The sequence below is a fragment of the Micropterus dolomieu genome, linkage group LG12 (genome assembly GCF_021292245.1).
Source record: "Micropterus dolomieu isolate WLL.071019.BEF.003 ecotype Adirondacks linkage group LG12, ASM2129224v1, whole genome shotgun sequence".
Lineage (NCBI taxonomy): Eukaryota > Metazoa > Chordata > Actinopteri > Centrarchiformes > Centrarchidae > Micropterus > Micropterus dolomieu.
The window spans coordinates 24,516,304-24,543,558 of record NC_060161.1 but is presented as its reverse complement, the minus strand read 5'-3'; the positions used below and the strand labels follow the sequence as shown (position 1 = coordinate 24,543,558).

Genomic DNA, 27,255 nt, shown 5'->3' with positions numbered 1-27,255 from the left:
TTTTGACACAAAAAGGGATCCCTTGTGTTTATAGCAGCAGCAGTGTGAAAACAGCATGTTGTTGATGTTGGTTTTGTTAGAGGTTATGTACAGCAATATTTCTTAGCCAGGCACAGTGACTTTCTGGACCCCGCACCCCATCACTTGTTTTTACACTTCAGTTTTTGTACAGGTTAAAATGACTGAGCTTTAGATGTGCTTGTAGACTGATTTTGTTGCCAGGCTAGCTGCTACCCCCTTTTTCCAGACTTCATGCTAAGCTAAGCTAACCGACTGTTAACTGTAGTTTTTTTTTTTTTATTAACCATACAGACATGAGAGCCTTGCATTTCGCAAAACCTTTCCATAAAAGTTTTTCTAGAGTGGCTTTCATTATAGAACAGCAAAATAAAAAAATACAGATAAATAAAGACAATGCTTCTTCTTCTCCCGCTGCCATTAAAATGAAGAAGTTAAAGAGAAAGGCTGCTCAGCCTGACGTCCCAACCAACAGTGTTTTTCTGCTCTTGAGGAAAGGGCCTGAGGGGGAGGGTCCCATAACGAGGTTAGCGCTCTTCACTCCTCCTCTCACCGCGTGTGTCGTCATGGTAACAATCAGCACTGCAGTAGGAAACAGACTTTTCATAAGTAGATTGTGAGCTGCTGCCCAGAGCGAAACGCTCACTGTGGGTGATAATTTGAATACACCAACATCTGCTGTGTTACAAACTCAGGATGTGAACAAACAACAATGCTTTGTAAATGATAATCTGCTCTACTCCACAACACCTCATGTGGCACTTAGCAGTAGTATCATTTACTTTTTACAAATACAGTGGCTGTATAAATTTATGCTTGCACAGGACATTGTCAAAGTGTCAGGTTGTCCCTAAAAAAAGCAAAAGAGCCTTATTTGTGCAGATTTGTGGATTTAAAGCAATTTGCAGGCATATGAATGCTTACGTTCAGTCTGGAGAGAAATGGTCTACCACACAATGTTTCAGAATGTAAAATATTTAGCTCAAGTTTTCAATCCATTTAAATGCATTCAACTTCTCTTTTTGCGTGGGGTTGAATAATGAACCTGACTCACTTGTCTGCTTGTTTAAACCTCCCTGTGTATATGTACAGTAAGTACGTGTTTGTGTGCGTGTTATGTCTCACACGTGAATGGCTGTGAAAAGAGCAGAGTCATTGTGTCCTCAGGTAGGAGTGTGTTTTAAAGCGAGGTGTTGCCCACCAGTTTCACTTCCAACTCACCCACGCTCAGTGCTTTAACTTCAAAGCATTTCAATAGAAATTCACCCTGTGTTGATAAAATTAAAAGGCTGTTTTTGAGAGCATTTAGGAGGCAAGAATTTCTCAAGGTTAAAGAGACAGATCTTCAGCCAGTGGACTTGATCAATACGCACCTAAAGTGTATAACCTGGTAACAGACTTCAGAATTCTTATCTTAGATTTATTCAGTGATGACGGCTATTTCTGTCAGTTGAATAAACAGATCATAGCGTTAACCATGAAAAAAAGCAGTGAAATTGCCTCTTTTTGCATTTTCACAAAAACAATAAAAGGTTTTACAAAGCTTTATTATAGTTTTGCCTTAAATGCTTAACAGCTTTCACAACAGTAAGAGGTCCAAAATCGGTCGCTCAACAATGGATGTTAAGTTTCCCTTAACTTTTCCCTTAAGGGATAGTAGCCTAAGTGATTTTGCAGAAGGGTTATTGATATTTGAACTCAACTGCAAAACAAATACAGCCCTCCGTTTAGTGCTCCCTCAGAAGCTCCGCCCCCCCCCCCCGCCAAATTTCAAATCTCTGAGGTTTCTCAAGCGTTGAAACGCTATTGCCCGTGCCTGATCATATAACTTTCTTCTCTGTTCATATTCTTCAGGCCTTTTCCGTTTTGGCTGTTTTTCAGCCATCTCTCCTTCTTCACAGTGCTTGGAGTCCAGCATGTTCAAATGTGCCTGTGTATACAACTATCTGTCTCACTGCCCCCTCCCCCCACCACTCCTGTGCACGAGCACTCCCTCAACCTGTTGCCCACACCACTTTCTTTATTCCCCATTTACAAAGCCAGGGCTGTATTGGAAAAAAGGGACTTTTTTTTTCAGAGCTCAGACAAAACGGACGGCTAGCAAAATGAGGAAAGATTCACTGACTTTAACAAGGAGTGTATTGGATTACAATCACATACTATCCCTTTAGCTGCCGAATCAGAAGTAGCAATTCTGAAGTTGACTTCAGCATCGTCCAGGTGCAGCTGTTGTAGCTATAACTAAACGACAAAACCAACATTAGTTTGCTAATATGACCTGTCGAAGAGTAAAAGAGGTACAAAATCTGATCAACACAAGAAAAGATGTTTATTAATGATGTAAGCTAGGAAGATTTCAATTTACATTTCACAAAGATATCGGAATATACATCAAATAACAAAATGTTACGCTAATTAAACTACTAGTTTGAAACTAGGCTGTTGTTAAGAACTTGAATATACTGCATACTGCATATATACATTTTAACGATGTGGTAGTACCTGAACCGGATCTACCATATGGGCAATCTGGGCACGTGCCCAGGGGCCCTTGGCCAGAGAGAGGCCCTCTGTGATGGAGATTGTCTTATTATAATTGTCTGTTTTATATGTCAGTTTGATGAGTATGGTCTAGACCTGCTCTTTTATGAAAAGTGCTGTGAGATAACTGTTGTTGTGATTTGGTGCTATATAAATAAAATTGAATTGAATTGAATGACTGGCCAGGTATTGATTGGAGAAGCCACAATACATGGTGATTGGCTACTGATAAAGGTGGGTGGGCATAAAGCAGATGGATTACACCGTAGTGATTCACGATCCATTTTTGTAAGAACAAATTGAGATTAAAGCAGTGGAATTAATTTGTAACTGATCCATGGTCAGACAGCTTGCATCTGCGAGTGTAACGTTAGTGTTTGGGGAAATGGATGTAGTATCAACCGAAAGACAACGTGCCAGGAGAAAGAAAAAAATGGCTAACGAAGAGAATGAAGTGGCAGCAATAAAAATAAAAGTCCTGCTAATAAGTAGCTTTTTCAAAAAAGGAAGAAATAAAGAGGAGGATGTTGAGCAAGCCAATGTTAGCTTGGTTTGTCTACACTACCAGTTTTGCTCAGCCTCAGCATGTTAAGTTAACTGAAAGAATCGGAAAAAGACAGAGGTGACGCCGGTCAGCAAACAGAACAAGCTAACACCACCTAAAGCTCATCGGCAGTGGCAGGTACCATCAGCTGCACTGTGAGGATTGATTACAGAGAGCGTCCTGGAAGAAATTCTTCTCAAGTGATCCTTGTACTACTGTAGTTCAAGGAGAGAACATATTTATGGTCCCTTGTCAGCTACTTGTGACCGGTGAAACTATTTTTGAAGTCAAGTTTACAGTGTGACCCAGCTGTTTGCTTTTGCTGTCAGTACACAAAGGGACAGGTGTAAATCCCTTTGTTTTGTTGCCTTTACTGCCTTCTTCTTTCTCTCATGCCTCTCAATCCTTGACCCAGATTCCACTGTGTTTGGACCTGGAGGACCCTCTAGGCATTTAATACTGATCTCAGTCATATGGTCCAAGACTAAAGACGACTGCCAAGACTCCTGCAAATGTATTCGTACACAGAGTCGGACAGGCAGAGATCCAGATTCCTCCAGGTCTAGATCATTCCCTTGTTGATTACTTGCAGTATAAATTTAAGAACTGTAGAACAGATCACTACAGGAATAGACTGCAAAGTGAAATCATATAAAGTTGGATAAAATGCATGGCTGTTAATATACTTTGTATGATATATTATGAAACAGCAAACTAAAAATAAGGTAGCAAATTGAGAGATCAACAGAAAGGGGAAAAAACAATACCAACAATAACAAATATGACCTTATATTTAGTGCGTCAGCCCCTCACAGACCTTTGTTAGGTCTCCGACTGACACCCAAAACAGTCTAGAATTTCAATTCCCTCGTGATATAGTATGCTGGATATAGAAACTTGTTTGGTTATCCGAAGAATCATGGGCTTGCACGCCACTCTCGGACATTCGCATACAGGAGGGGAGAGAGGCAACAAATAGTCTGGTGTCTGCAGAGGGTAAAAGAGGCAAACCTACTTGCAGGACTAACATCAACATCCTTTTTTTTTGTGCATTCTTCCTCAAAAATCGTGCGAAAAAGTAAGTGATTTAAAATCTTTTGGTTTCTAGAGGTGTTTTCTGAGGGATTAAAGGGATTAGTACAGATTAAATTGATACTGGACAGTATGGCAGTAGCTAATCCATGCCACCAGAAGGAGTGGAATGAATGGAAGGAAGAGATGGAGGAGAACAGGAAGAGGAGATGGAGGGAGAAGGTGAGACGTTGGGCTAAGGTGGAGGTGAGCTATGAGGAGGAAGATGGGGAGGAAGATGAGGCAGAAGACACAGACAGTGAGGAAGAGGAAGTGAGCAAAGACGAGGAAGAAAATGAAGCAGGTGAGAAGGGAGAAGGAGAGGAGGAGGAAGAGGAAGAGATGGGTATGAGGGAAGCAGAGGATATGGAGGAAGAAGGAGAAAATAATGTAGGGAGAGGGATTAAGGAGACAAAAAAGGGAGACAGAGAGGTGGTTGAAGCACTTGAAAAGGTAGACATGGAGGAAGAAGGAGAAAATGCGGTGGAGAGTGAGGTTAAGGAGAATGAGGAGGTGGATAAGGATGAGGAGAAAGAGGTGAAGAACGTAGAGCAACTGGTGGAAGGGGAGGAAGGAGGAGAAAATGAGGTGGGGGCGGTTAATGAGGATGAGGTAGTGGAGGTGGAAGTGGAGAAGGAGGCAACAGAAGCGGAAGAAATGGAGGAAGAGGAGATTAGGGTAGAGAATGAGGTTGAGAAAGAAGTTAAAGAGAGTGGGGTGGTAGAGGAAAAGGAGGTGACGGAAGCAGAAGAAATCCAAGAAGAGCAGAATGAAGGAGAAGATGGGTTTGAGAGGGATGTTAAGGTGAATGAGGAGGTAGGTGAGAAAGAAGACAGGCAGGTGAGGGAAGAAGAGCAGGAAGAAGGTGAAGATGATGGGGAAGAACAGCACCAGGACCAGGAACAAATTGGACAATATCACCTAGCAGAGCAATTCAGAGAACAGGTGAGAAGAACTGAGGATGAGAACATTCAGCAAAACAAAGAAAGTAGAAGGGAAGAAAACAAAACATTCAATGAGGAAGAGAAATTGTCAGATTCAGTGGAATCCGATAATGAAGATTCTGACTTGGTGGGATCTGAAGATGAATGTTACAACTTTGAAAAGATGAAGGATGGCAGCAACCAACAACAAAAGGATCCTGAGGAACTGGAGGATCCTTATGAAAAGTCACAGAGGAATGAAAGCAGCATCCTAGGAGCGCGGAGTTCTACGGAAAGAAAAGAAGAGGAAAGTGAGAAGTTGACAGATCAGGAAGAGGCTGTCGCAGAATCTTGGACAACTCAAGATGAAGAGTTTCAAGATGACGAGAAAAAGCTACATGAGGAAAAGGAAGAGTCTGCTGAGGACGATGAAGCAGAGCATTCAACAGACGAAGACGCAGATAGTGATGATGAAGATGTGGTAAAGATTTACTGCAAAGAAGATTATCACACAGATGTATTCGGCACCTTGACAGAGTTCAGGGACTCCTTCCTTCTGACCGACCTTACTTTGAGGACAGAGGATGGAAGGAGTTTCCACGTACACTCCCTTGTTCTGGCTGCTGTCAGCTCCCTCATCCGGCAAAGTCTCAGTAGAAGCGATGTAGAAAACTATAGAGTCAAAGAAAGAAAAGACAATGCTACAAATGTTGGAGTCCACAACTGGTCAGTGACTCTGGGTCCAGAGGTAGATCATGTTGGATTAGAGGCAGTTGTGGAGTTTGCCTATACTGGACTCATATCGCGTTTGAACAAGGACACTGTGCATCAGATAAAGGCGGCTGCTCAAACACTGGGTGCTCCCAGGGTGCTGGGTCTCTGCATTGAGGAAGAGGAAAAGTCCACAAAAACTGAAGGGCAGAATACAGAGGAAAGGATCTCGGCTGCAGACCAAATGATGATCAGTCTTCAGTCAATCAAACAGTTGTGGATGGAAAGAGTGGGCTGTGATGTCATTCTGGAAGCTATCAGAGGATCGCTTCATGGTGAGTAGACCACCAATGAGTCGAGTATTTATGCACAAGTATAAGCCTCTTTAGAGGACATAATCATTTGGTCCCTGGTTGCCCAACTGAAATTGTCCTGAAAGATGTGATAAATTTTTTTGCGATCAAGAAGGTTTCTAAATTCAAACACACAATCTCATCAACTGCAGCACGTGAGCTCTCCATCCAGAGATAGCTTACTTTAGAGACACATTCATTCACTGCTTTCTGAAGTCACCTTACATGATTTCTTGATATTTTTTTTTTTTATCTTTGCCAAGATTATGTTTTCAGAATATATTAGTTTCATTAAATTAAGAGGCACAAATGTCATCCACTCTTCACCAACTTTGGTGAAAAGGTTTTTTGGTAATAATGTGGGTTTTTTTTGGACAGGGTTCAACATAAATTCATTTTTTGTATTCAAATTCATGTGCACTTTAACTGAGGTTAAAGAGTTAAAATAATCACCTAAATAACAATGTCCATAGGAAACATGTTTTATGGCATTAGTAAATGCAAAACACAATAAAATCCTGTAGTGTCCCATACATTTTAGTTTGAATTGAAGTACACTGTCCTTATTACTATTCTCCCTTCAGTCCACAGAGTCATTCTGGCTGCGTTGAGTGACTATTTTCGTGGCATGTTCACCTTGGGGATGAAGGAGTCCCACCAGCGCTGTGTGAGCCTTCCCTCCCTTTTGGCTTCAGAGCTGGAGGTTCTGATTGACTGCTCCTACAGCGGGGCTCTACCGCTCAGCTGGAGGTGCGTCTTTGAGATCACCAGCACTGCTCTCCAGCTCCAGTACCAACCAGCCCTCTCCTTGTGCCTTAACTTCCTGCAACAAGAAATAAATCCTCACTCCTGCCTGGATGTGGCATCTTTTGCTAAGGCTTATGAGATGGTGCAACTTCTTGAGGTTGCAGAGGATTTCGTCTTGCGACAATTCGAAAAGGTGGCATGCACCGCAAAGTTTCAGGACCTGCCAGCCAAACAGCTCCTAAAGTACCTGAACAGTCACTCGCTCTGTGTTCCATCTGAGCTTGTTGTATTCAAAGCAGTGGTGGCATGGATCCAAGCAAAGCCCAAGTACAGACTGAGGCTTGCTAAAGAACTTATGAAAACCATCCACTTTCCCCTGATGACATTCAAGGAATTCAAAGAAGTCCGTTCTCTGAACATGTGGTCTGATCACAGCCTGGCAGAGCTCTATGAAGCAGTGTTTGAGGATTTCTGCTCAAATGAAACTGCACCGCAGAGACAGTGCCGCATCTATATGCCGAAAGAGAGTCTGGTCTTGATTGGAGGTGATCAGATATCTGTAGACATGTATCACCGCAGAATTAGTAGAGAAATCTGGTTTGGGAATTCCCTAAAGAATCATACAGGTATAATAAAGGACATGGAGTGGAGAAGGTTGGGAGAGATGCCAGAGCCAGCGAGGTTCAAACATGAGGTGACTGTGCTCGATGGACAACTATACGTGTTTGGAGGGAAGAAGTATTATGGCATCAGTGACACCCTGAATTCTGTTTACAGGTGAGACAGAGTAATCTAAAAACAATCATAATCATACAGTTTTAAAGACATGTTTAAATGCCTCTATTCTTATATTTGTCTCATTCTACCACATCTGAAGGTATGACCCCCTTCAAAACAGCTGGGAGAGCCTGGCTGAAATGCAGGAGAAGAGATGCTCTTTCTCTGCGGTTGTGCTAGATGGAAAGATATATGCCATCGGTGGACATTGTGACCCTGACTGTAGAGAGAGTGTGGAACGATACTGCCCCACTGCAAACTCATGGAGGTACGTTGAAAGGGATATTTTTCAAAGCGATGTATGCTTTCTGCATCAAAGGTATATCCGTGCTAAAATCCCCCCAACAACCATAGCTACCAACTTGGTAGCTCGTACTATATTGAGTAGATGTGGCTAGCTAACATCTGTATATTGTGTAGTTCTGGATGGCTGAACAGATATTATGATTTGCTTGCTATAGAATAGTAACTGGAGTTGTTGAGAGGCTGAAGATTTTGTGTAAGTGTAAGATTATCAGGGATCAGAGGAGGACAGATTGAAGAAGTGCGTTTTGGCAGGGGGATACTGAACAAACTCTACGTTTTAGCTAGAAACTAATGAAGGTTGGCTGGTGTTTCGAAGTTAGAGAAGGTGATAAAAATAAAAAGAGTGTACAACAAGAGGATAAGAAAGAGGTGGCTTCAGGCCAGCCTTAACAGTGTGGACAATTAGAATCAGTGGAGGCTCTACCGCTCAGAATCAGTGGAGCTTCGGCAATCATATTAATTGTTGAGGAATGGTCATGTGATGAAGACGTTCCAGCCATGAGAGAAACACCTTAGTTGACAAAACAGATTGGACTGATTGGATACTTAGTATTTTTCTTCAAAATTAATGGAAAGCATTTTGGATAACGTTTTAACTGTTAGTTCAGGCTGAATTCACCAGAATATCAGCTGAAGAGTAACATCCAGTCATATTCATATAGGTTTACAACACGATCATTATAACCGGACACTTCTCATTTGCTATAGATAGTCAATTGTGTGTTTATGTGTACTGTGAAATTTACACTTTCAGAATATTTAAAAAAATCTTCTCTTTCAGGTTCACCTGTTCCTTGGATCTGCCTCTGAGTGGCCATGTAGCAAAAGTTTTACAAGGGCAGATCTTTGTCTCGGGAGGGCTGAACAACGACCAATGTCTTTCATCTATGTTTCTGTATCACCCAGAAACAGGAAGCACTTATTTGGCAAACATGGCAAAACCTCGAGCTCATCACTGCATGGACGTCCTCGGTGGATGTCTTTATGTGGCAGGTGGAATCACCACAGATGATAACATGACTTTTGTTGACCAGCTAGCTTGTGAGGTGTACAATCCAATGGCTAACTCCTGGACTGCCTTCACATCTCTGCCAGCGCCACATGTAGGAGCAGGAAGTGCAGTTTTGGAGGGAAAGTTTTATGTGCTGGGTGGGTACAGTCAGGAGGATGACAGTGACACGACGAGGGTCCATCGTTATGATCCCACCACACAGAGATGGGAGAACATGGGCAGGATGCCTGGGCCGAACAATGACATACGTGCGTCTGTGCTGTGTTTGCCATCACATTTGCGGTTGTAAGATGTGGTGACATGCCATTGCTATTGTTGTTTTACATAAAGTTTAATGATGCTGAATTTCAGCTGATGCTTATTGCATATTAATAACAGTGATGTTTTTGTAATTTAGCAAACATTTATGCATGCCAAATGTGGGATGTAATAATGTACATTTTTGGTGCTCTTATATATTCAGATTAACTGTGTGGTATTCAAAAGGTGCCTGTAATAAAAGTGTCCATGTTTTAGTTAGGGATGGGATGATAATTATTTCTACAACAAAACAGAGATTACAAATATTTTTACTTTTTTTTTACTCATTACCACAATAACCAACTATGAACACAAAAGCGAGGCTTCTGAACACATGTCATTTCAAAAGGTGCAGAAAGCCTTGTTCACTTACCAGAGACAGGAAAAGAAACAATAAAAGTTTATTGTCTTGGTGTTACCGTTCTGAAGAAGGTTCACATTTGTATTTTAATTAAAATGAACATGAAAATGAAAAACATACATTGGGTTTTTGTGATTTTTCAATGAAAGTTTGAATTAATTTTCTTATTAAGAAAAGTAAAGAGGTAATATTCATCCAGGATCTATATATATATTTATATATATGTACTAATTTCTCAGATGACACTATTGTTTCATGTGAGTCTCTTTCTGTGTAAAAGCACATTGTTTCTAATCATTTATATAGGGAAGACAAGAAAACCACTGAAGATTGTGTGCCCATTCAGGTTCTCAAACACTAGCAGACGATTGCAGAACAACAGCGTTACTACTATCTGAGCTGAAGGGTTATCATAGGTTGAATTTTAACGCAAACCTTTTTTTAAGAAAATGGCTCTCCCATGAAGGTAAAGTGAAGCTGAAGTAGTTGACACCGTTCAGTGCTGCTGTGAAGGTTCCTGCAACAGAGCAAAGACAAGCAGCTGCAAGATGAGTTAATTGAATTACAAGTAGATTTGAGTTTTATTTCTCAGCAGAAGAGCTACTTTGGAGGCAACTCTTAGTAGCCACTGAACTATGACTTTTCAGAACCTGGGTTCATTTATTTATCCGTTCATGATCTATTATAAAATTAACAGAATATAGGCTATGAAATACACTAGAGACCTGAGTCAAACAGGACAGCAATTTTATCTTAAAAGTATTTTTCAAATGAATTATGTGATATTGACTGAGACAGGTTTCTGTGGCAAATGCTTAGAAATATGTTTAAAATAAATGGTAACTATCTACAAGCAAATAAGAAAAAAATATAAGGGAGTAATCATGAATCTTGTACCTTAATTTTCTTTGTTCAGTCTGTCCACGTCAGCTTTTTGTCTCGTCACATTGAGCGACTGAGCTTCAACACCATTCTGCCATCTACATTTTCCTCAGATATCAGTGAGTAAGCAGTTTTGAGGCCCTCACGGACCCCAGTTCGAGTCGTATCCCATCAGGCCAACTGGGAGATTTTGTGAGCATGTTTGCCAGTTAAATACCAACAATGAATGCCAAAAAAAGAGAGAAATTAAATTTCTATACATTTTATCACACAATGTCAACATGAGCATTTACTACCAACAGTATAACATTTTTTATTTTTAGTATTACTATCAAGGGGCATTTCATATATTACATTATGCTGTGGGGTCACAGGTTACATAAATAAAAAGCCCCATTCACAATAGGACATCCTCTGTGAAGTGAAGTATGTGGACATTACATACTAAACATTACACCCATACTGTATGTGATTGGAAAACATCTCATTGCAAAGCCATGGGCATGAATCTGCTGCTTTACTCTTCTGGGGAAGCTTTCCTGAAGATTTTTTTAACCCGGCTACAGAGATTTGCTCCTATTCAGCCACAAGAGCATCAGTGGGGTCAGCCACTATTGTAGGGTGATGAGGCCTGTCTCACAGTTCATCCCAAACATGTTGAATAGGGTTGAGGTCAGGTCTTGGTGCAGGCCTGTCAAGTTCTTCCACATTAAACTTTGACAAGCAGTTTCTTTCTATGGCCGTCACCTTGTGCACAGGGATATATACCTGAATCACCTGATGCTGGTCTCCAAACCACGTTTTGTCAACAAAACACAGGTGAAATGTGAAACGGGAAATGACGCGAACCTACACATAAAACAGCTTTTATTTGTTATTATAAAAGATACCAATGATAAAGACAAAAAATCTGTGTGAAAGAATGGATTGGCACACCCAGGTAACAGAGATCGTCTGAGCTACAGAGAGAGCTGGAGGGGAGGAAAAAGTGTTTTGCAGTGAAAAAGTAGCTGCCTGCTCTGCCAGCTCTCTTTGGTTGGATGTGGATGTCGAGTCGGCTGACTCTTCAAGATATTTGGCATGCTTAGATAGGGTATCTGGCAGTCGTAGTCGATGTGTCAGAAATGTGTCGGGGAGCCGTTTAGATTCGTCGTTAAGTAGTTCACACATAACGACTGGCAACCGCAGATCAACTGCTGATTAACCCACACAGCCTGACGGTCGCCGAGCGGCAAATTGGACTAAAAATAGTGTAGTGTGAACTAGGTTTAAGTGTGAATATATTTTTACAGCGGGGGTGTTTTAAGAGCCAGAGTTTAAATATAACAGCATGAAAACAACAAATTGTCTGATGTACACAAAGATACAAAATTATACAAAAAAAGCCACCAGACCATGGCTATTTCCATGGCAGCGTTATGCAGACATGACATGGAAGGGACTAGGTATTTCTGGGGTTCCTGCAAACCACAGAGTGCACTAATTTCATCACAGGTCAAAGGAAGGCAACCTTTGCTCTTGTTGTGCCATTTTGTTGTGTTCATGTAAATGTGATGGTGTTACCCAGGTGCTACACAGAGACTGCCCCAGTGCTCTGTAGGCCTACATGGCCTGCCTGGATACAGATGCAGAGTGGTTACACAGACTGCACTGACCTGGGTTGTTCAAAGGTTCCTGCCAGTATGCATCTATCAGCAGCTGCAGACACTGAAAATCTGACTACACCAATATGAGAAGTCTTAGTAAGGTGCTGAGCCACCATGAGCCTCCAGAAAAGCTTCATTATTCCTTGGCATAAATTCTGTTTCTGGAAGGGATGAAAACCGTTCTTCCAAAAGGTATTACCTCATTTGGTGTTTTGATGATGGTGGTGGAGAGCACTGTTTAACATGTCACTCCAAAAACTCCTGTAAATACCAAGTTGAGTTGAGATCTGGTGTTTGTGCAGGCCTATGAGCCATAGCTTAATTATATAATTTAGTACACCCTTATTTGTGTCTGCATCTGTCTATGTGCATGCTGTGCATATACACTGTACAGTATATTTGTGTGTATATATACATATATATGTGTACATAAAATATATATGAATGTTGAAGGACAATCAGAGATTAAGTTAATATTAGCAGATTTTAGCAAATCTTTCATTACATACAGCATTTATTGCAAAAATAATATATAGGACAAATGTAATATAGGTAATAAATAAGTATACTATCATATCACTTTAGCAATGTAGTTACTGAGCCATTTTTACATGGCTCATTACACAACAATTGTTCCTGCTGGGAGCAGGGCCTAAGTGTTAAGGCTGGTAAAGAACCGAGAAACTGGAGACATCAACAAAGCATATAGTTTTGACAAACGAGGCAGGAGGGAGTGATGACTGAGGCAGGTCAAGGAACTGTAGGCAGAGGAGAACAGGAATAACCAACCAGAGAAATATAGTGGAACAAAATCTAGGTACGTGACTGACTGAGCATCCAGAAAGTGTTGAGTACAGGTATTTGAAGCAGAGCAGGATTACGATGGCTGGCAGCTGGTGACCTGACTCCGGTGCACCTCACTCCACTCCTTAAACACACACACACACACACACACACACACACAAAGAGGGAGGGGAGAGAGGCTGACAGCTAGGCAGAAGTGGAGGGCCTGACACTAAGGCACTGAGGTATGCAGTACCTTCGACCTTGGGGAATATTATTTGTATGTCAGTATTTCAACTTTACAGTAGATGTAACTTACTGTAAAGTCACTTATACAAGTAAATTGTTTAATATTTACGTGATTATTTCACTGTAAATGATGTGACTGTTCACAGAGGCTGACGGTTAATTTTAATTTATGTTAAGATGTGCCAGCTGTGTCTGAAATTAGAACTTTAATAAAATTACATAAATAATTAAAATAGGACAAAAACATTGCTGGCATGGCAATAATCCTAAGTACCTTCAGGGGGTAAGATTGTCTTTGAATTATTACTAGAGCTCAAATATTGATTCTTACGTAAAGCAAATTCAGATTTAAGATTTTGTGACAGCTTTTCTTTCAAAATGTATTAATGGGAATTATTTGTAATGGCCACATTTTGTATAATGTACATTTTATCTGCTTAATACATTGATATGAAGTTAAAGTACAACTATTCTAAAGACTTACTCTTGTCAACAATTGACAGTTTCCTGACGATAAAGAAGTGAAACATCAATATTGTAATATTCAAATACTAAAGTCAATATAGCGATCAGAGTGTAAACAAGATCAACTGAAAATTGTGAGCAGTCTCCATCAGCACAGAAGAGAGAGACGTCAGAGCAGAGTGAAGCTGAGGAGAGCACGAAGAAGAAGATGTAAGTTAAGACTGCTGTATTATTTGAGATTAATGTTTGTGTGTGTACAGATGTGGACAGTTTATCCAATATAAGATAAGATAAGATAAAAAAAACTCAAACTCTTATTAATATATTCAGTTCTTCTATTCATGCCAGTGCATGTGAAATCTAATTTATACAATGGAATTAGTTTTTAATCTTTTTGGACAAAAATAACTTTTACAGTAAATACTACCTCTAGAAAGCCTTTTGATGTGTCCGAGGGACATTTTAAATTCTAACTATATAGAACTTCTTGAACAGTTTTTCATAACCCAAGAAATTTTTCCTATCAAAATGCTGCCTGATTCTTTTGATAATCCCACATAAAATGGGATCATGAGACAACTTATAACTATATTATTAGTATATGGCGTTTGTGGAAATGATCACACACTTTGCACATAAAAGTATATCATCAAGTGTCTTTTGTTACCTTTGGCATGATCAGTGCTCTTTTAACTGAGGGCCTCATCATGCTTATGCAATAAACTAAATAATGGAGCTCATCAGATAAATAAGCTGAATAATAAAGGTCTGAACAACAGAAAAAAGATTAAAATCCATTTAAGACAAACAACAATATGAGGAAAAGGCAAGATTGATCATTATACACACAGAAGACAAAAGCACAAAAAGGTTTAGGCCACAAAATAAATGAATAAAGTAAAACAGGAAAACAACTTGCTGTTAACACCAATGTGTGCAAAGCTCCCTCCTCTTTTTTATATGAATGAATATGACATATAACCATGAAATTGTAAAATAATTCCCCAAAAATGGTAAAAAAAAAAAAAACCAAAACAAACACTTATATCATAAAGTTGTTATTTCCTCCTGCTTCATTTTACAATAACTTTAGAAGATAAGTTAGACGTGAAAAAAATCTATGCTTTGACATTTTACATGGCTTAAAAAACAGGAAAGAAGACATACCAAATTATGCCTAAATGTATTCATCAGGCTCCTCACAATATTTTAACCTGTATTTTACTGAAATAACACATTTAACAACTGTCAAATCTGGTTGGACTATGACTTGCATACTCCCCACTAATATTATATTTCTCTTTCTTAGTTGATCTCTGCCTAATGTTTGAGCCCTGAGGGAATTTGAAAGTGTTCTTTACTGGACATTTAAGCATTTGAGCATATTTCTGTAAACCTAAATTTCTGTTTGGTTCACTGCACAAAAAACATTGCTAGCATGACAGTAATCCTAACTCAGGAGAAGGTAACAATTTTTACCGTCAATCATCGCTCAGAATCTGCTAAACATGAATTAAATTAATTTCCCCCATGACTGGCTGAAGAGTTTAAAATGATGCTTGTTTACAGTTACCACTCCAGTGTTTGTTTTCCATCGCATGATGTAAATTAAATATCATAAACTGATGTGCACTTCTTATGTTCATGACTCCTTCTGGCAATGACATACATGTAAAACATTTGTATTTTAATATTCAAATGTTGACTTTAAGGTGGCTACAATTGATCGCTGTGTTAGCAGAGCATATCATATTTATATGTATACATATATCTGCATCAGCACATCAAGGAGACATCAGAGTGGAGAGAAAAAAATCACCAGAAGTTTAGTTTAAACTCTGTTGTGTCACTTCAGATTTCATGTTGTCTGTGTAAAGGTGGACAGTTCAGTATATCCAATATAGAAAATGTTCCAATAAGTGCAAGTCGTCCTAAAGTAGTTCTATTTAACATTTTGTGTATAGAGTCTAATATTATGAATTGAGCTTTTTCATTTACCACACTTGATTTTATAATTGCATATATAATTGCAACTTGGCATTTTATTATTTTGCCTTCACAATGTTGAGTTTTCATGACTCCATGTTTGTTTTGAATTAACTGTTGTAGTTTCATGACACGTCTTGTTTTGTGTGTCACCTGTACATTCATGATCATCATGTTCTACACAGAAACATTTATTTCAAGTTCTTGTATCCCACTATTTTTAATCTGTATTTTACAGTTACACATATAATTAACTTTAATGGGCGAAAAAAAGGATGTTTGAATGTGCATTGTTTGACTATGTTTTACATATTTTCTACCATCCTATATTCCTCTTCCTTATTGGACTAATGTTGACATACAGTATGTGTTTAAGTGCATTTCATCCAACAGAGACAAGCTGTTAAGTCATTGTGTTTGGTTCACACTAAAATATCAGTTTCCTCTAACAGAGCAAAGATGCAGTGGAGTCTGTTTCTGCACATTCTGATGGGTAAGTGGGTAAGTATTTACCAGCTCTACAGCAGCACTACTGCTGTTACTATGAATTAATCTAGAGTCATAAAACAGTTTGGAAAATCTCTCTTCTTATCAATGCAATGTCAAGAAAGGGGACTTAAAGCCACATTTAAATTAAGTGGATGGTGTAAGATGTGTGTGTGACCTGTGTACTCATGATTTTGATTTAATAAACAGATGCCTGTAATGCTGTCAGCTCCAACACTGCAGTATTTTCTCTGGTTTTAGGTCAGTGGTCCTTCTTCACTTGACAGCTCTATGAGTATCACTTCATTGGAGAGAATAAGACCTGGGATGAAGCACAGAAGTATTGCAGAGAGAACTACACTGACCTGGCCACAGTGACTAACATGACAGACGTGAGGAGACTCCTTGACGCCACAGTGCAGCAAGGAGAAGCCTGGATTGGGCTGAAGAACCAAACAAATGCCAACAAAACTTGTGATGATGAATGTTGTGAGATTGATTCCATCTTTTAGTGGAAATTTTTTTCTCCCTTGTTAAACAAATTGGATAAAAGGACACTTTTGCACATGCTCACATAAAGCATGTGCTGCAGTGTGTGTGCATTCTGGCGTTTGATCCGCATTCATAAACCTATGGACACTTATTTTCATTTCCCTGAGAAAATATTCAGGGGAATACAATCACATGTTTACTGATAGCTTTTTCAGAGGTGTTTCAAGCAAGCCAGAGACTCTTTGAATTGTCCTTCAAAACTCTTCAAAGTAAAAGCTCTTAATAAACTCGACATGAAGCATTGCTGCAAAAGACGTTCTTGCGCTTTTATTTTAGAGGCAGGAAAAGCACCAGCCATTATCAATTTATTCATTTTTTATTTTTCTGCTATCAAAGCAATCTGGCCACGAGCCAGATATTATTGCTGGCGCGCCGGTTCTGGCTCGCGGGCTGACCACTGCGGTAGAGTGAACTAGATGTCTGCGTGTTGTTTACATGCTTTAATAATGCTTATCCAACACATCTTTGAAGTAGAGTGCATGTTGATTCCACATTCAGACTTTAGAGCACATGAACACACACTGGACTCGGAAGAACAACTCCACAATTCAGGAAATGGGACCGTCTGAAGAGCACGTGAATGCACCGTGAACCATAGGTGTCATTTACACTGGGGACGCTGGGGACATGTCGCCACCACATTTTAAAATGACTGATTTTGTCCCCATCACTTTTTGAAAGGATTGGTTAAAACGTCCTGAAAAATAACTTGCACCAAGAAATGTTAACTAACAAATGAAAATGCTTTGAGAAAGGTTGATTTGCACAATAAGAAAACATCCAATGCAATATAGTTTTCCCTCAAGACATTTCCACTGTATGGAGCAGAAAATGTTTCCAGAAGGCAGGAAATTACGAGTTTAATGTTGAAAATCTGCTGGGAGAGAACCCCTTAACCCCTGCATCAAATATTTAATCTAAATACTGCTATAAATCTTCTTGTCTTTTTATTGTGCATCGTCACGTCTAATTGATATTTGTTATTAGCAACAAAACATATAAACAGTCTACCTGAAGCAACTACCTGAACAAAGCTGCTGATCCTGATTTTGTCTCAATTCTTTCCATGACAGATAAAGTGATCCTGATCAAAGAAAGCAAAAACTGGATGGAGACCTTAAAATACTGCAGAGAGAACTACAGTGACCTGGTCTCCATCACTAACCCTCACCAGCAGAGATGGGTCCAAGAGAGAGCCAAGAACGCAGACTCAATTAAAGTCTGGATGGGACTGCGCTACACCTGCACTCTGGATTTGTGGTTCTGGGTCAGTGACGAGCTGGTCTGCTATGAGAACTGGGCCACAGATAAAAAGCCTAATGGGTGTGACCTGACTGCAGCCATGGACAGCAAAAAACCACACAAGTGGCACAGGAAGCGCGAAACTGTGGAGTTTAATTTCATCTGTGCTGTATAGAAAATATTAAAACCACCCTAACTCACTGCAGACTTTCTATTTCTGCTGTATTTTCCTTTGCTACAACAAGCTTACACTAACAGTGTACAATAAGCATCTGTTCTCTGGGTTTACTGAACTGCAATATGGCAAGTGTAGAAATCACGAGTTTGGGAGAAACAAAATTACTAACAAACACTAAGAGAAAGTCGCTGCACTGATGTGTTTCTGTTTCCTTGTCCTGATTCAGGAACATGTAAATGACTTTCTTCATTATTGCGGGATTACAGATAACAATGAAAGTGTTCTGTTGTTGTGTTTTTTCTGGATCTTTCATACAGAAATAGAACATGCGAACTCCACACAGAAAGGCTTGTGCATCCGATCTTCTTGCTGTGAGGTGACAGTGCTAACCACTGTACCACCGCGCCGCCCTAAAATAATATACCAATACTAATAATTGTTACATTATTTAATATAAATCTTGATGCCATCTAAATCCCAACATAATAGTACTACCAACAGAGTCAATAGGCAGCTTGTGAAAAGGTCAAAATCCATAGTAGGAAATCTGCATTTATAAAAGTAAATGCTCTGTAATTGTAAAGCCTTTCAGACCACTCAAAGCGCTTTTACACTGTAGTGCTCAAAAAGAATCTTACATTCATACACTGGCAGAACAGCCACCAGAAGCAATTTGGGGTTCAGTATTTTGCCCAAGGACACTTTGACACACAGCCTGGAGGAGCATGGGGATTGAACTGCAGACCTTACGATTAACGGGCAACCTGCTCTACCTCCTGAGCCACAGGTGTCCCGTCAATAGGAATGTTGTTGACACCTGTCAATACTAGGGGGCTCACTTAAACCAGCTGTCCTGGCTGCCTGCTGCCACTGGAAACAGGGCTGATAGGCCTGTAAGGGTTTTTACATATACTGAAAACTTTACTGTCTATATTTGTTGAATTGTATAGTTGTTTATACACAAATTAAATTATTTTACTGTGTTAATATTTAACAACTGTGATTATCTTGATTATGATATATTTACAGATAGTCTTTTTATTTACATAAACACATAATGTATATAACGATAGGGATTTGTAAGGATTGTAACTGTAAGTACTGTATGTACTGAGAAGTGTAGGAAATATTTTCTACTGATCATAAGTGAAATAAAAATTATTGTTGCAAAATAAAATAAATCTTGAGAAATTATTAAAGGGGCATTATGGAGTTTCCAGCAGCCACTAGCAGTGCGGTGCGCCTACCACTTGAGAGAGACAGGTCCCGCCCCAGCCCATCAGGGAGGCGTCTGTGAAGACCGAGATATGGGACATGACCCTGCCCAGGGGAACCCCGACTGACAGAGAGAGGGGGTCCCGCCAGTAGGCCAGATTCGAACCCACAGACAGAGGAACAGGTGCTATCTCTGGGTCGACATGCAGGCAGATGAACCACCGCTGCAACCTCCTCATGTGCAGGAGGCCCAGGGGGACCAACCACGTGAGCAGCCGACATGAGGTCCACAATCCTCATGATCGACAGAGCTGTCACCACTGCCCGTGGGACAACACGGCGGAGCAACTCCACCAGAGCCTCCACCCTTCTCTGAGAGAGCAGCGCTCCCCAGAGAGAGGAGTCGAGTACCACACCCAGGTAGGTGAGCCTCTGTGAGGGGAGAGGAGCCCCCTTCTTCCAGTTCACCATGAAAACCCAGGTGAGACAGGTGTGCGACAAGCTCGGCCGTCTGCACCAGTGAGTTGTAAGGTACCATCAAATAAAATGTTTTATTATTTTATATTTATTTACATTCATGTTTAACAGTAGAGAACAGAGTGGGGTGTATTTTTGCAAATGTTTAAAGTCTGTGTATGCAACCAACCCATTCTCCCTCCCATGGTTTAATTCAAACACCACACAAAGTGAAATTGATGTATTTTGTTGATATGAGTGTGTACTTCTACTGCTAAGAATTTACCTAAATAAAAAAGACATCTATTATGTTTCAAGTAATATTTTTCTTAGCAGTAGATCATATTGACAATCCATAAAAAGTTAACAATACATTTTGGGCAACAAGCAATAAGGTAGATGCAGACATGCAGAGATTCATGTCATCATATTGACAAATTATTTTGAGTATTAATACATAACTAATATATGGGATTGTATATATTTGATTTTACTCTTTAGTATAGAGAAAGAAAATCTGGCATTTACATTTAAATTTCAATAATTTATACCACATCTATGATAATAAAACAGACCTTTAGCTCAACCACATAATGCTAATATTACATTGAACATCCAAACGTGTTGACCAGCCAGTTTAAAGTCTAAACCCTAAAATGTTGGGGCAGTCGGAGCAGACACGCCCGGATGTCAGTAACAGCCCCGGGCAGTTTGCCCATGATCTCCCATCGCTGTGTGGTGGGATCGAACCGGTGGACGAGTCCAGACTCACTATAATCATCCTGGCAGTATCCTCCCATTATATAGATCTTCCCTTCAAGGACAGCTGATGCTGCACCCACATGGGGCACAGGCAGTGATGCAAAAGCAGTCCAGGAATTGGCCACAGGATCATACACCTCACATGCTGGTTGGTCAGTGTAAAACTTCCTCAGGTTACACACACCACCTGCAACATAAAGATGGCCTCGCAGGTGCTCCATGCAATGCTGGGCCCGGTCATGGGTCATGTCTGCCAGGTAGGTGCTTCCTCTCTCTGGGTGGTACAGGAACATGGAAACAAGACACACGTACTTACAGTTGAAACCACCAGAGATGAAGATTCCTCCATCTATGACGGTGACAGCATGGCCACTCAGAGTCTGGTCCAGGGGCTGGACAAAGCTGAAAAATGAAACAAGCAGACAAGAATGTAATGGAGGGGTATCAAACATCTTGAAAGTCATAACATAAGTCACTACTGTGTAATTTACCATTAAACCTTATGACAAACATTTATAAGTAGAATGAGAATGCATTCATGTAGTCGTTTGTTTGTAGAAATATTATCAGTGATACAGCCTCAGTTTGACTGATAGGACAGTATATATTTATTTTTTTTTATATCCCATCATTTCTACTAAGAATGTTTTGTTGTGGCCTCCACCAGCTGCTTTCAATGCCAGTTTATGTTTTGTAACATCAGCAGCGTAAGTTAGTAACGACAGGCCCCAGTGCAGGCTATAATGACGGGTCCTTGTGTTGGCACAACGTTTGCAAATGTGTGTGCCTAATTTCCTCATCGTGGACAGTTTAACAGATAAGATGCATGCCTAACCTACTTAATTTAAAACTCCTAAACTCTGTAACATATCAAATTGAACAGTTCTCTTTGTGTGCGTCTCTCTCCAACACACAGGCGCCACCACAGCTGTGCTGCCTGCGCCACGGCAGTCTAAAGTATGTGTTGGATTTTACAGTTGGTATGTGTAACCAGGGCTATTGTATTTGCAAAGTACAGAAGTGATAGAGAAAGTTATCAGAAGCATGGCCACTGCTGTCACTGTCAAAATCCAGAAGCGTGACTACAGACACCTAAATGCAGGGAAGGTGTAAGTAACTATTTCGGGCATTTTTAGTACAATCACAAGTGGACATTACCACTGTTGCTTTTGTTTGAGGTGTTTCGTAAGGAGGGACTACTTCCTGCAACACCTGCAAAAATGTAAGGTGGTCATTGGAACCGCAGTGCCAGTGAACGGCCTCGCAGTGCCTTCGTCAGTGAGAAGTCCTCGTACCTTTGTGATGTGCTCTGTGGGGCCAGTAATGATACTTCATTCAAGAGTAAAGAAAACAGCATGTTGCTTTTGTAATTTACAGTAAAGGGGAAAAAAACTTGAAGTTGAACATTAAAAGGCAACACTTCTTTACAATTGTCAAAATCAACGAACATATGTGTCGGCCTTCGATGTGTATTGATGCAAAGAAGCTGTAGCAAAAACTACCACTGGGCCTCGATACCCCATTCAGGTCCAGAAGTGCACATGGGGAAAGGACCTTATTGTTACTTGTGAGTTATATAAATGCAAATAAGCACATGAATTCTCTCAAAGGAGTGGACTCATGGGATTTGAGTGCTCCCATTTGAGGTCTTTGGCATTCTTTCCGAGTAGGCTACAACACAGACATTACACTGCATGAGGAAGTCCTTAGAGAGATGGTAAAAACTAAATGGTGAGGGTACCATGGAAAAATACCTCCAACACAAACTGATGTCAGAGACAGAGGAGTCCGCTTTAAGTAAACAAATTTGTATTGGAGAAGAAACATCACAGGTCTATATATCAGTCTTTGAACCACAGAGCTCCTTCAGCTCCGGGTTGGGCAGAGTGGCGGTCCATTACTGGCACTGTGCTTGTTGCAAACCGACGACATCCTGTTTACATAAAACTATAACAAAAATGGCATTTGTTTCAAATGCATCCCAAACTATTTAAGAAAGTTAAGACAACTGAAAACAACGCATCTGAAAATTAAAATCTGACATGCCGATATATCGGCCGGTATTCTTTTCCCCTTTTATTTTAAGAGAGTGTGGGGGCCAGCAAAACAGAAACTATAAATAAATACCAATATAGTACTACTACTAAAATAATAATTAGGGCTGGGCACGTTAATGCTTTATTATCGCTTTATTATCGTGTTAACGCATTAATTAATTAACACCGACAATTATTTTACCGCAAGTTAAAGCAGTTTTTTTTAATTTGCCTATTATTATTTTGAAAGTCCGTTTCTCACTGCCTCTGAATACACATCGGCCTACAGTCAAACCATCGGTCACAGGAGAGGGAGGCTTCGGCAGACTACGCTGGATGCAGCTTGTGGGAGAAACAGGCTCCACAAGTAAACAACCCTCACCATGGCAACGGCTGCTGTGTGCTTCACAGCTGTAGCCTATTTAACTTAAATTAAAATTATAGCCAACTTAACTTTACCTGATAGGCCTACATCTAGTCATGCGAATTCCCTCCTGCTGATGTCTTGATAACTATTTAGTACTATTAACCTTAGCGCTCTTCCAGTGATAAACATGGCATTAGCTTTGTGGCTAATTTGCAATGGGCAGCATTAGCTGCTGTAAGTGATGTTAAAGAACATTTAGAAATAATACATTAGAGAGAAATGTGAGGATCGGTCGATAGAACTGCCACACTGTTCAATCACGTCTATCAGCAGCGAAGCCTCCAAAACTGCTGTGTACTCTGCTGGGAGCCTGGAGATGGCAGTGGGAGTGTTAGCAAGTCTGGTCTCCGAACATGAAGAGTGATGAGGGCTTTTTTTATTATTGTTTAAGTCATGTAATTGACATTATACGGGAACACAGAGCGTGGGAGCAACGAGGAGCTACTCTTGTAGCTCTGGGAGACTCCGGTCAGCTGATGTTTTGTGCTGTGGTGCTGCAGTGTTGTTAACAGAGGAGCTGCAGCGCGCCCTCTGGTGGGCAAACTATGCAACACTCATGACATGAGGGAAGGATGGCTGTTATAAACACCGATGTAGATATATCTGCAAGTAGAATATCGGCCGATAATATCTGCAAAAAGATAAATCCTGATGACAGAAGCCATTTTAAGCTCTGACAGGAACTCTCTCTCTTCACTCTACCTTTCATAACATGTACCAGTGTAAAACCTGTGTTCGTATATATAAACCTTTAAAGAACTTTTTGTCTTAGCAGTATTAGTAGGAGTGAGAAGTTTGAGCCTTGAACCTTTTTCTACTGTTTATTTTGTAGAAGACTAGATTACAGCTTTGTCTTTGTTTTATAAAAATAAAACTGCTAATTTGTAATTCCCTTTGTTCTCTGGCATTGCTTGGGGGTGAACTGTGGATTGACTGCACTGTTTATTAATAAAGTAATAAATACATCGCGATCACGCAATGCAGAGCTGCAGTGAAAACGCAGAAAAGACAGATGCATGCTATTTTTGACTCTCAGGTGCAGTGAGTGGGTAAGAGTGTCATCATTAAGTGAAATCCCAAACACGCAGCTCCGCTGCTCACCGGAGCAAATGTCTCGTGACTTTTCTGTGGATAGGCTATTTTTTGTACTACTTGTAACCAACCAGATGGGGCTAAATGGAGTGATACGAGCGGCAGAGAGGGAAGCTAAAGGTTTTGCATTGTTTATGTTCAATTTGTGCCTGCAGCTTGAAGGTGAACTGCTACATTTACATATGAACAACTAACAAGCAATGCCTGTGCTGGAAAAACAAGTGGATGGCACCAGATTGACAACTGAGCTCCTGACACAAATTCTAGCCTTCTACTAAACCACCTGCTTCTCACTAAATGTCCTACTTTCGGTCTGCACAGGAAGTGATGCAAAACTACAACCGTACAGATGGAGTCGCTAAACAACATAAAAACATAAGAATAGAGTGGAAGGCAAAATAAACATCACTAATCTTACCTCCAGGTGTTATTATCTGGGTTGTACATCTCAACGCTGTCTACGTTGGTGTTGATCTCCTTATCTCCACCAATGGCATAAAGATGCTTCTCGTGTACCACCACTGAGAAGTTACTCCTAAACTCTCTCATGTCAGCCAACCTCTTCCAACTGTCCTGCACAGGGTCATAACTAGCATGTGTGGGGTAAAGGTAAAGATGGAAAAGGTGAGACCACAGCATATGTGTGCCAATCTGACTTATTACAAGAATATTATATTTGTGCACAGTCTCTTTTTACCTGTAGGTGGATTTCATCATATCACCCTTGGTGTAGAAGTAACACCCTCCAACCACATACAACCTTCCCACCATTGCTGCTACTCCATGCCTGAACTTTGGCTTGTCTGGCATCTCACCCAGCCTCCTCCACTCCATCTCCTTCATAAACCCTGTACCACTGCGTAGGGAGTTTGCAAACCACAGTTCCCTGCTTGGTGTGCGCTGACCCACATCTGGGTTCAGTTGGTCTCCCCCAACCAGAACCAGAGCATCTTTGGGATGCCGGACCCGGCACTGATCCTGGGCTTTTGGAAGACTGAAACCAAATTCCTTGAGTGCGGACCTATAGAGTTCCACCTCCTTGTTTCCGGAGCACTCCATGCGGAGGTTAATGGCCCTGACTTCCCTGAATTCTCGAAAGGTCATGAGGGAAAAGCGGACTCCAGTCAACAGTAAGCCAGCCTGGCTCAATCTCTCCTCAGGATTTGCCTCAACCCAGGAGATTGCAGCTCGAAATACAGCAAGTTCTGAGGGCACACAGAGACCATCACAGCGGAGGATGTTTAGAAGCTTCTCTGCTGGTAGATCCTGAAACTTTTCCGTGGCTGACACGTCCCAGAAGTTCCTCAGTACAAAGTCATTGGCTTCCTCAAGGAGCTCTGACATCCCATAGGCTTCAGCAAAAGATGCCACATCCAGGCAGGAGCTTGCATCCATTTCCTGTTGCATGAAGTCGAGGCAAAGTGAAAGGGGAGCCTGGAACTGAAGCTGGAGGGCCATGCAAGTGATCTCGAAGACACATTCCCAGCTAAGTGGAAGGGTCCCAGTGTAGGAGCAGCTAATCAGAGCCTCTATCTCAGAAGCTAACAGGAACGGAAGTGCAACACATGTCTGATGGGATTCCCTCATCCCACAGGTGAACATGCCACGGAAGTAATCACTGCTTGCTGCCAGGATAACTCTGTGGACTGGAGACAGAAGAAGAGTTCAAACTTTGACCACTATCAAATAATCATCAACAAGATGTCTAAGGACTGTGGTCATCGGAATGACATAATGTCTACTAACCATGGAATAAAGTCCCATCCACATCCAAAATCACATCACATCCCACTTTCTCTGCCCACAACTGTTTAATTGACTGAAGAGTAATCTGCATCTGTTTCAGAGCAGAGATGTTTTTATCTTCCTTCTTGAGACTTCCACCTTCCTTCATCCTCCCCTCTTTGTTGCAGAGCTCCAGGATTCTAGGGACCCCCAGCGCTTGAGCTGCAGCCTTTATCGGAGCCATACTGTCTTTGTTCAAAGACGATACAACGCCAGTGTAGGCAAACTCCACAACTGCCTGAAGCCCAATGTGATCAACCTCAGGACCCAGAGACACCAACCGCCCTCGGACTTCGGCATCCTTATCATTGTCTGACCGTTCTCCACTTTCATTCCTCACTTTCTCTTGGATGAAGGAGCTGACAGCAGCCAGGATAGGGGAGTGTACCTGAAAGCTGTTTTCATTATCAGTGGCCAGAGTCAGGTCTGTGAGAAGAAATGAATCCCGGAATTCCTTCAGGGCCATGAATACTTCTTCAGGATAGGTTTCACTGCGGTATGTGTGGATATCATCATTATCCTCAAATACCTCCTCACTTCCCTCTTGACTAGTACCTCTCGTCTTGACCTCTGATCCCCTTTTCTTATCCCTCACACTCGTCAGCCCCATCCTGGAGTCATTGTAAGCGACGATCCTCCTCAGCTCGCGGTTGTCCTGTTCTATCCCTTCTCCACCGTCTTCAATCACTTTTTTCCGCCTTTCCTTCTCTCTCCTCCATCGCTCTTCCCATTCCATTGGCAAGTAAGGCCTGGTAAACTCCATGTCAGTGGCTAGGCCTAACTTTCTCTTTGAACTGCTACTTACGGTGGTATTTCTGTTATATTTATAATTACTGATTCAGCCAAACCTAAAACTCTTTTCTAGATTAATTTACCATTCTTTCTCATATTTACTTTTCTCTTACCTCTCTCCCTCTCAAATCCTTTCTCTTTCAGACTCAACTTTACTCGCTGCATAAACAAGCAGCTATTCATAGTTACTGGGTCAGAGAGATACAGTTTCACCTGATTCTTGGCATGCACTTCGTTGTAGTTCATCATAGAAGGAAACGAAGGTGGACTTAAATGTTTGAGTTAGACTTTATTGGTGGTTCAGTGAAGAGGCAGGTAAAATATTACCCAACAATGGACCTCATTTAACTATGAGCTTGACTTAAATAGTGGTGAAATAACAAGTCCTGAAGATCAAACAACTGTCAAGGAGCCAGAAGGAAACTGGCTTAAGTTTATTCATGATAACAAAATGTTTATGTGGTAGTTTCTGTTAATGATTATTGCTAATAAAATAGTTTTGCACACTCCAACTTCCAACTCCATTTTTGTTTTCTGTGTTTTTCTACCTACACTCT

General features: G+C 40.8%; 2 protein-coding genes across 2 annotated transcripts; one reads left to right on the top strand and one right to left on the bottom strand.

The window, feature by feature from the left end:
• The first annotated feature begins 4,267 nt into the window (after positions 1-4,267).
• Positions 4,268-9,292, top strand: LOC123979860 (kelch-like protein 13). Its single transcript, XM_046063969.1, has 4 exons — positions 4,268-6,143; positions 6,746-7,685; positions 7,786-7,953; positions 8,773-9,292. Exons 1-4 carry the CDS (start codon positions 4,268-4,270, stop codon positions 9,290-9,292), a joined length of 3,504 nt encoding a protein of 1,167 aa, XP_045919925.1.
• Positions 9,293-20,271: 10,979 nt separating this feature from the next.
• Positions 20,272-26,669, bottom strand: si:ch211-63p21.8 (kelch-like protein 33). Its single transcript, XM_046063723.1, has 4 exons — positions 25,868-26,669; positions 24,819-25,767; positions 24,540-24,710; positions 20,272-20,968 (listed from the first exon to the last, which is right to left on the bottom strand). The coding sequence occupies exons 1-4, from the start codon at positions 26,667-26,669 to the stop codon at positions 20,449-20,451; spliced, it is 2,442 nt and encodes an 813-aa protein (XP_045919679.1). The 3' UTR covers positions 20,272-20,448.
• Between the last annotated feature and the right edge of the window lie 586 nt (positions 26,670-27,255).

Excerpts from the sequence above, each read along its gene's own strand:
- LOC123979860 (XM_046063969.1), top strand. The coding sequence starts at position 4,268 with ATGGCAGTAGCTAATCCATGCCACCAGAAGGAGTGGAATGAATGGAAG. Across the intron at positions 6,144-6,745 it reads TATCAGAGGATCGCTTCATG|TCCACAGAGTCATTCTGGCT; the intron begins GTGAGTAGACCA and ends TTCTCCCTTCAG. Across the intron at positions 7,686-7,785 it reads ACCCTGAATTCTGTTTACAG|GTATGACCCCCTTCAAAACA; the intron begins GTGAGACAGAGT and ends CCACATCTGAAG.
- si:ch211-63p21.8 (XM_046063723.1), bottom strand. The coding sequence starts at position 26,669 with ATGGAGTTTACCAGGCCTTACTTGCCAATGGAATGGGAAGAGCGATGG. Across the intron at positions 24,711-24,818 it reads ATGATGAAATCCACCTACAG|TTATGACCCTGTGCAGGACA; the intron begins GTAAAAAGAGAC and ends CACACATGCTAG. Across the intron at positions 20,969-24,539 it reads CCAGATAATAACACCTGGAG|CTTTGTCCAGCCCCTGGACC; the intron begins GTAAGATTAGTG and ends TTCATTTTTCAG.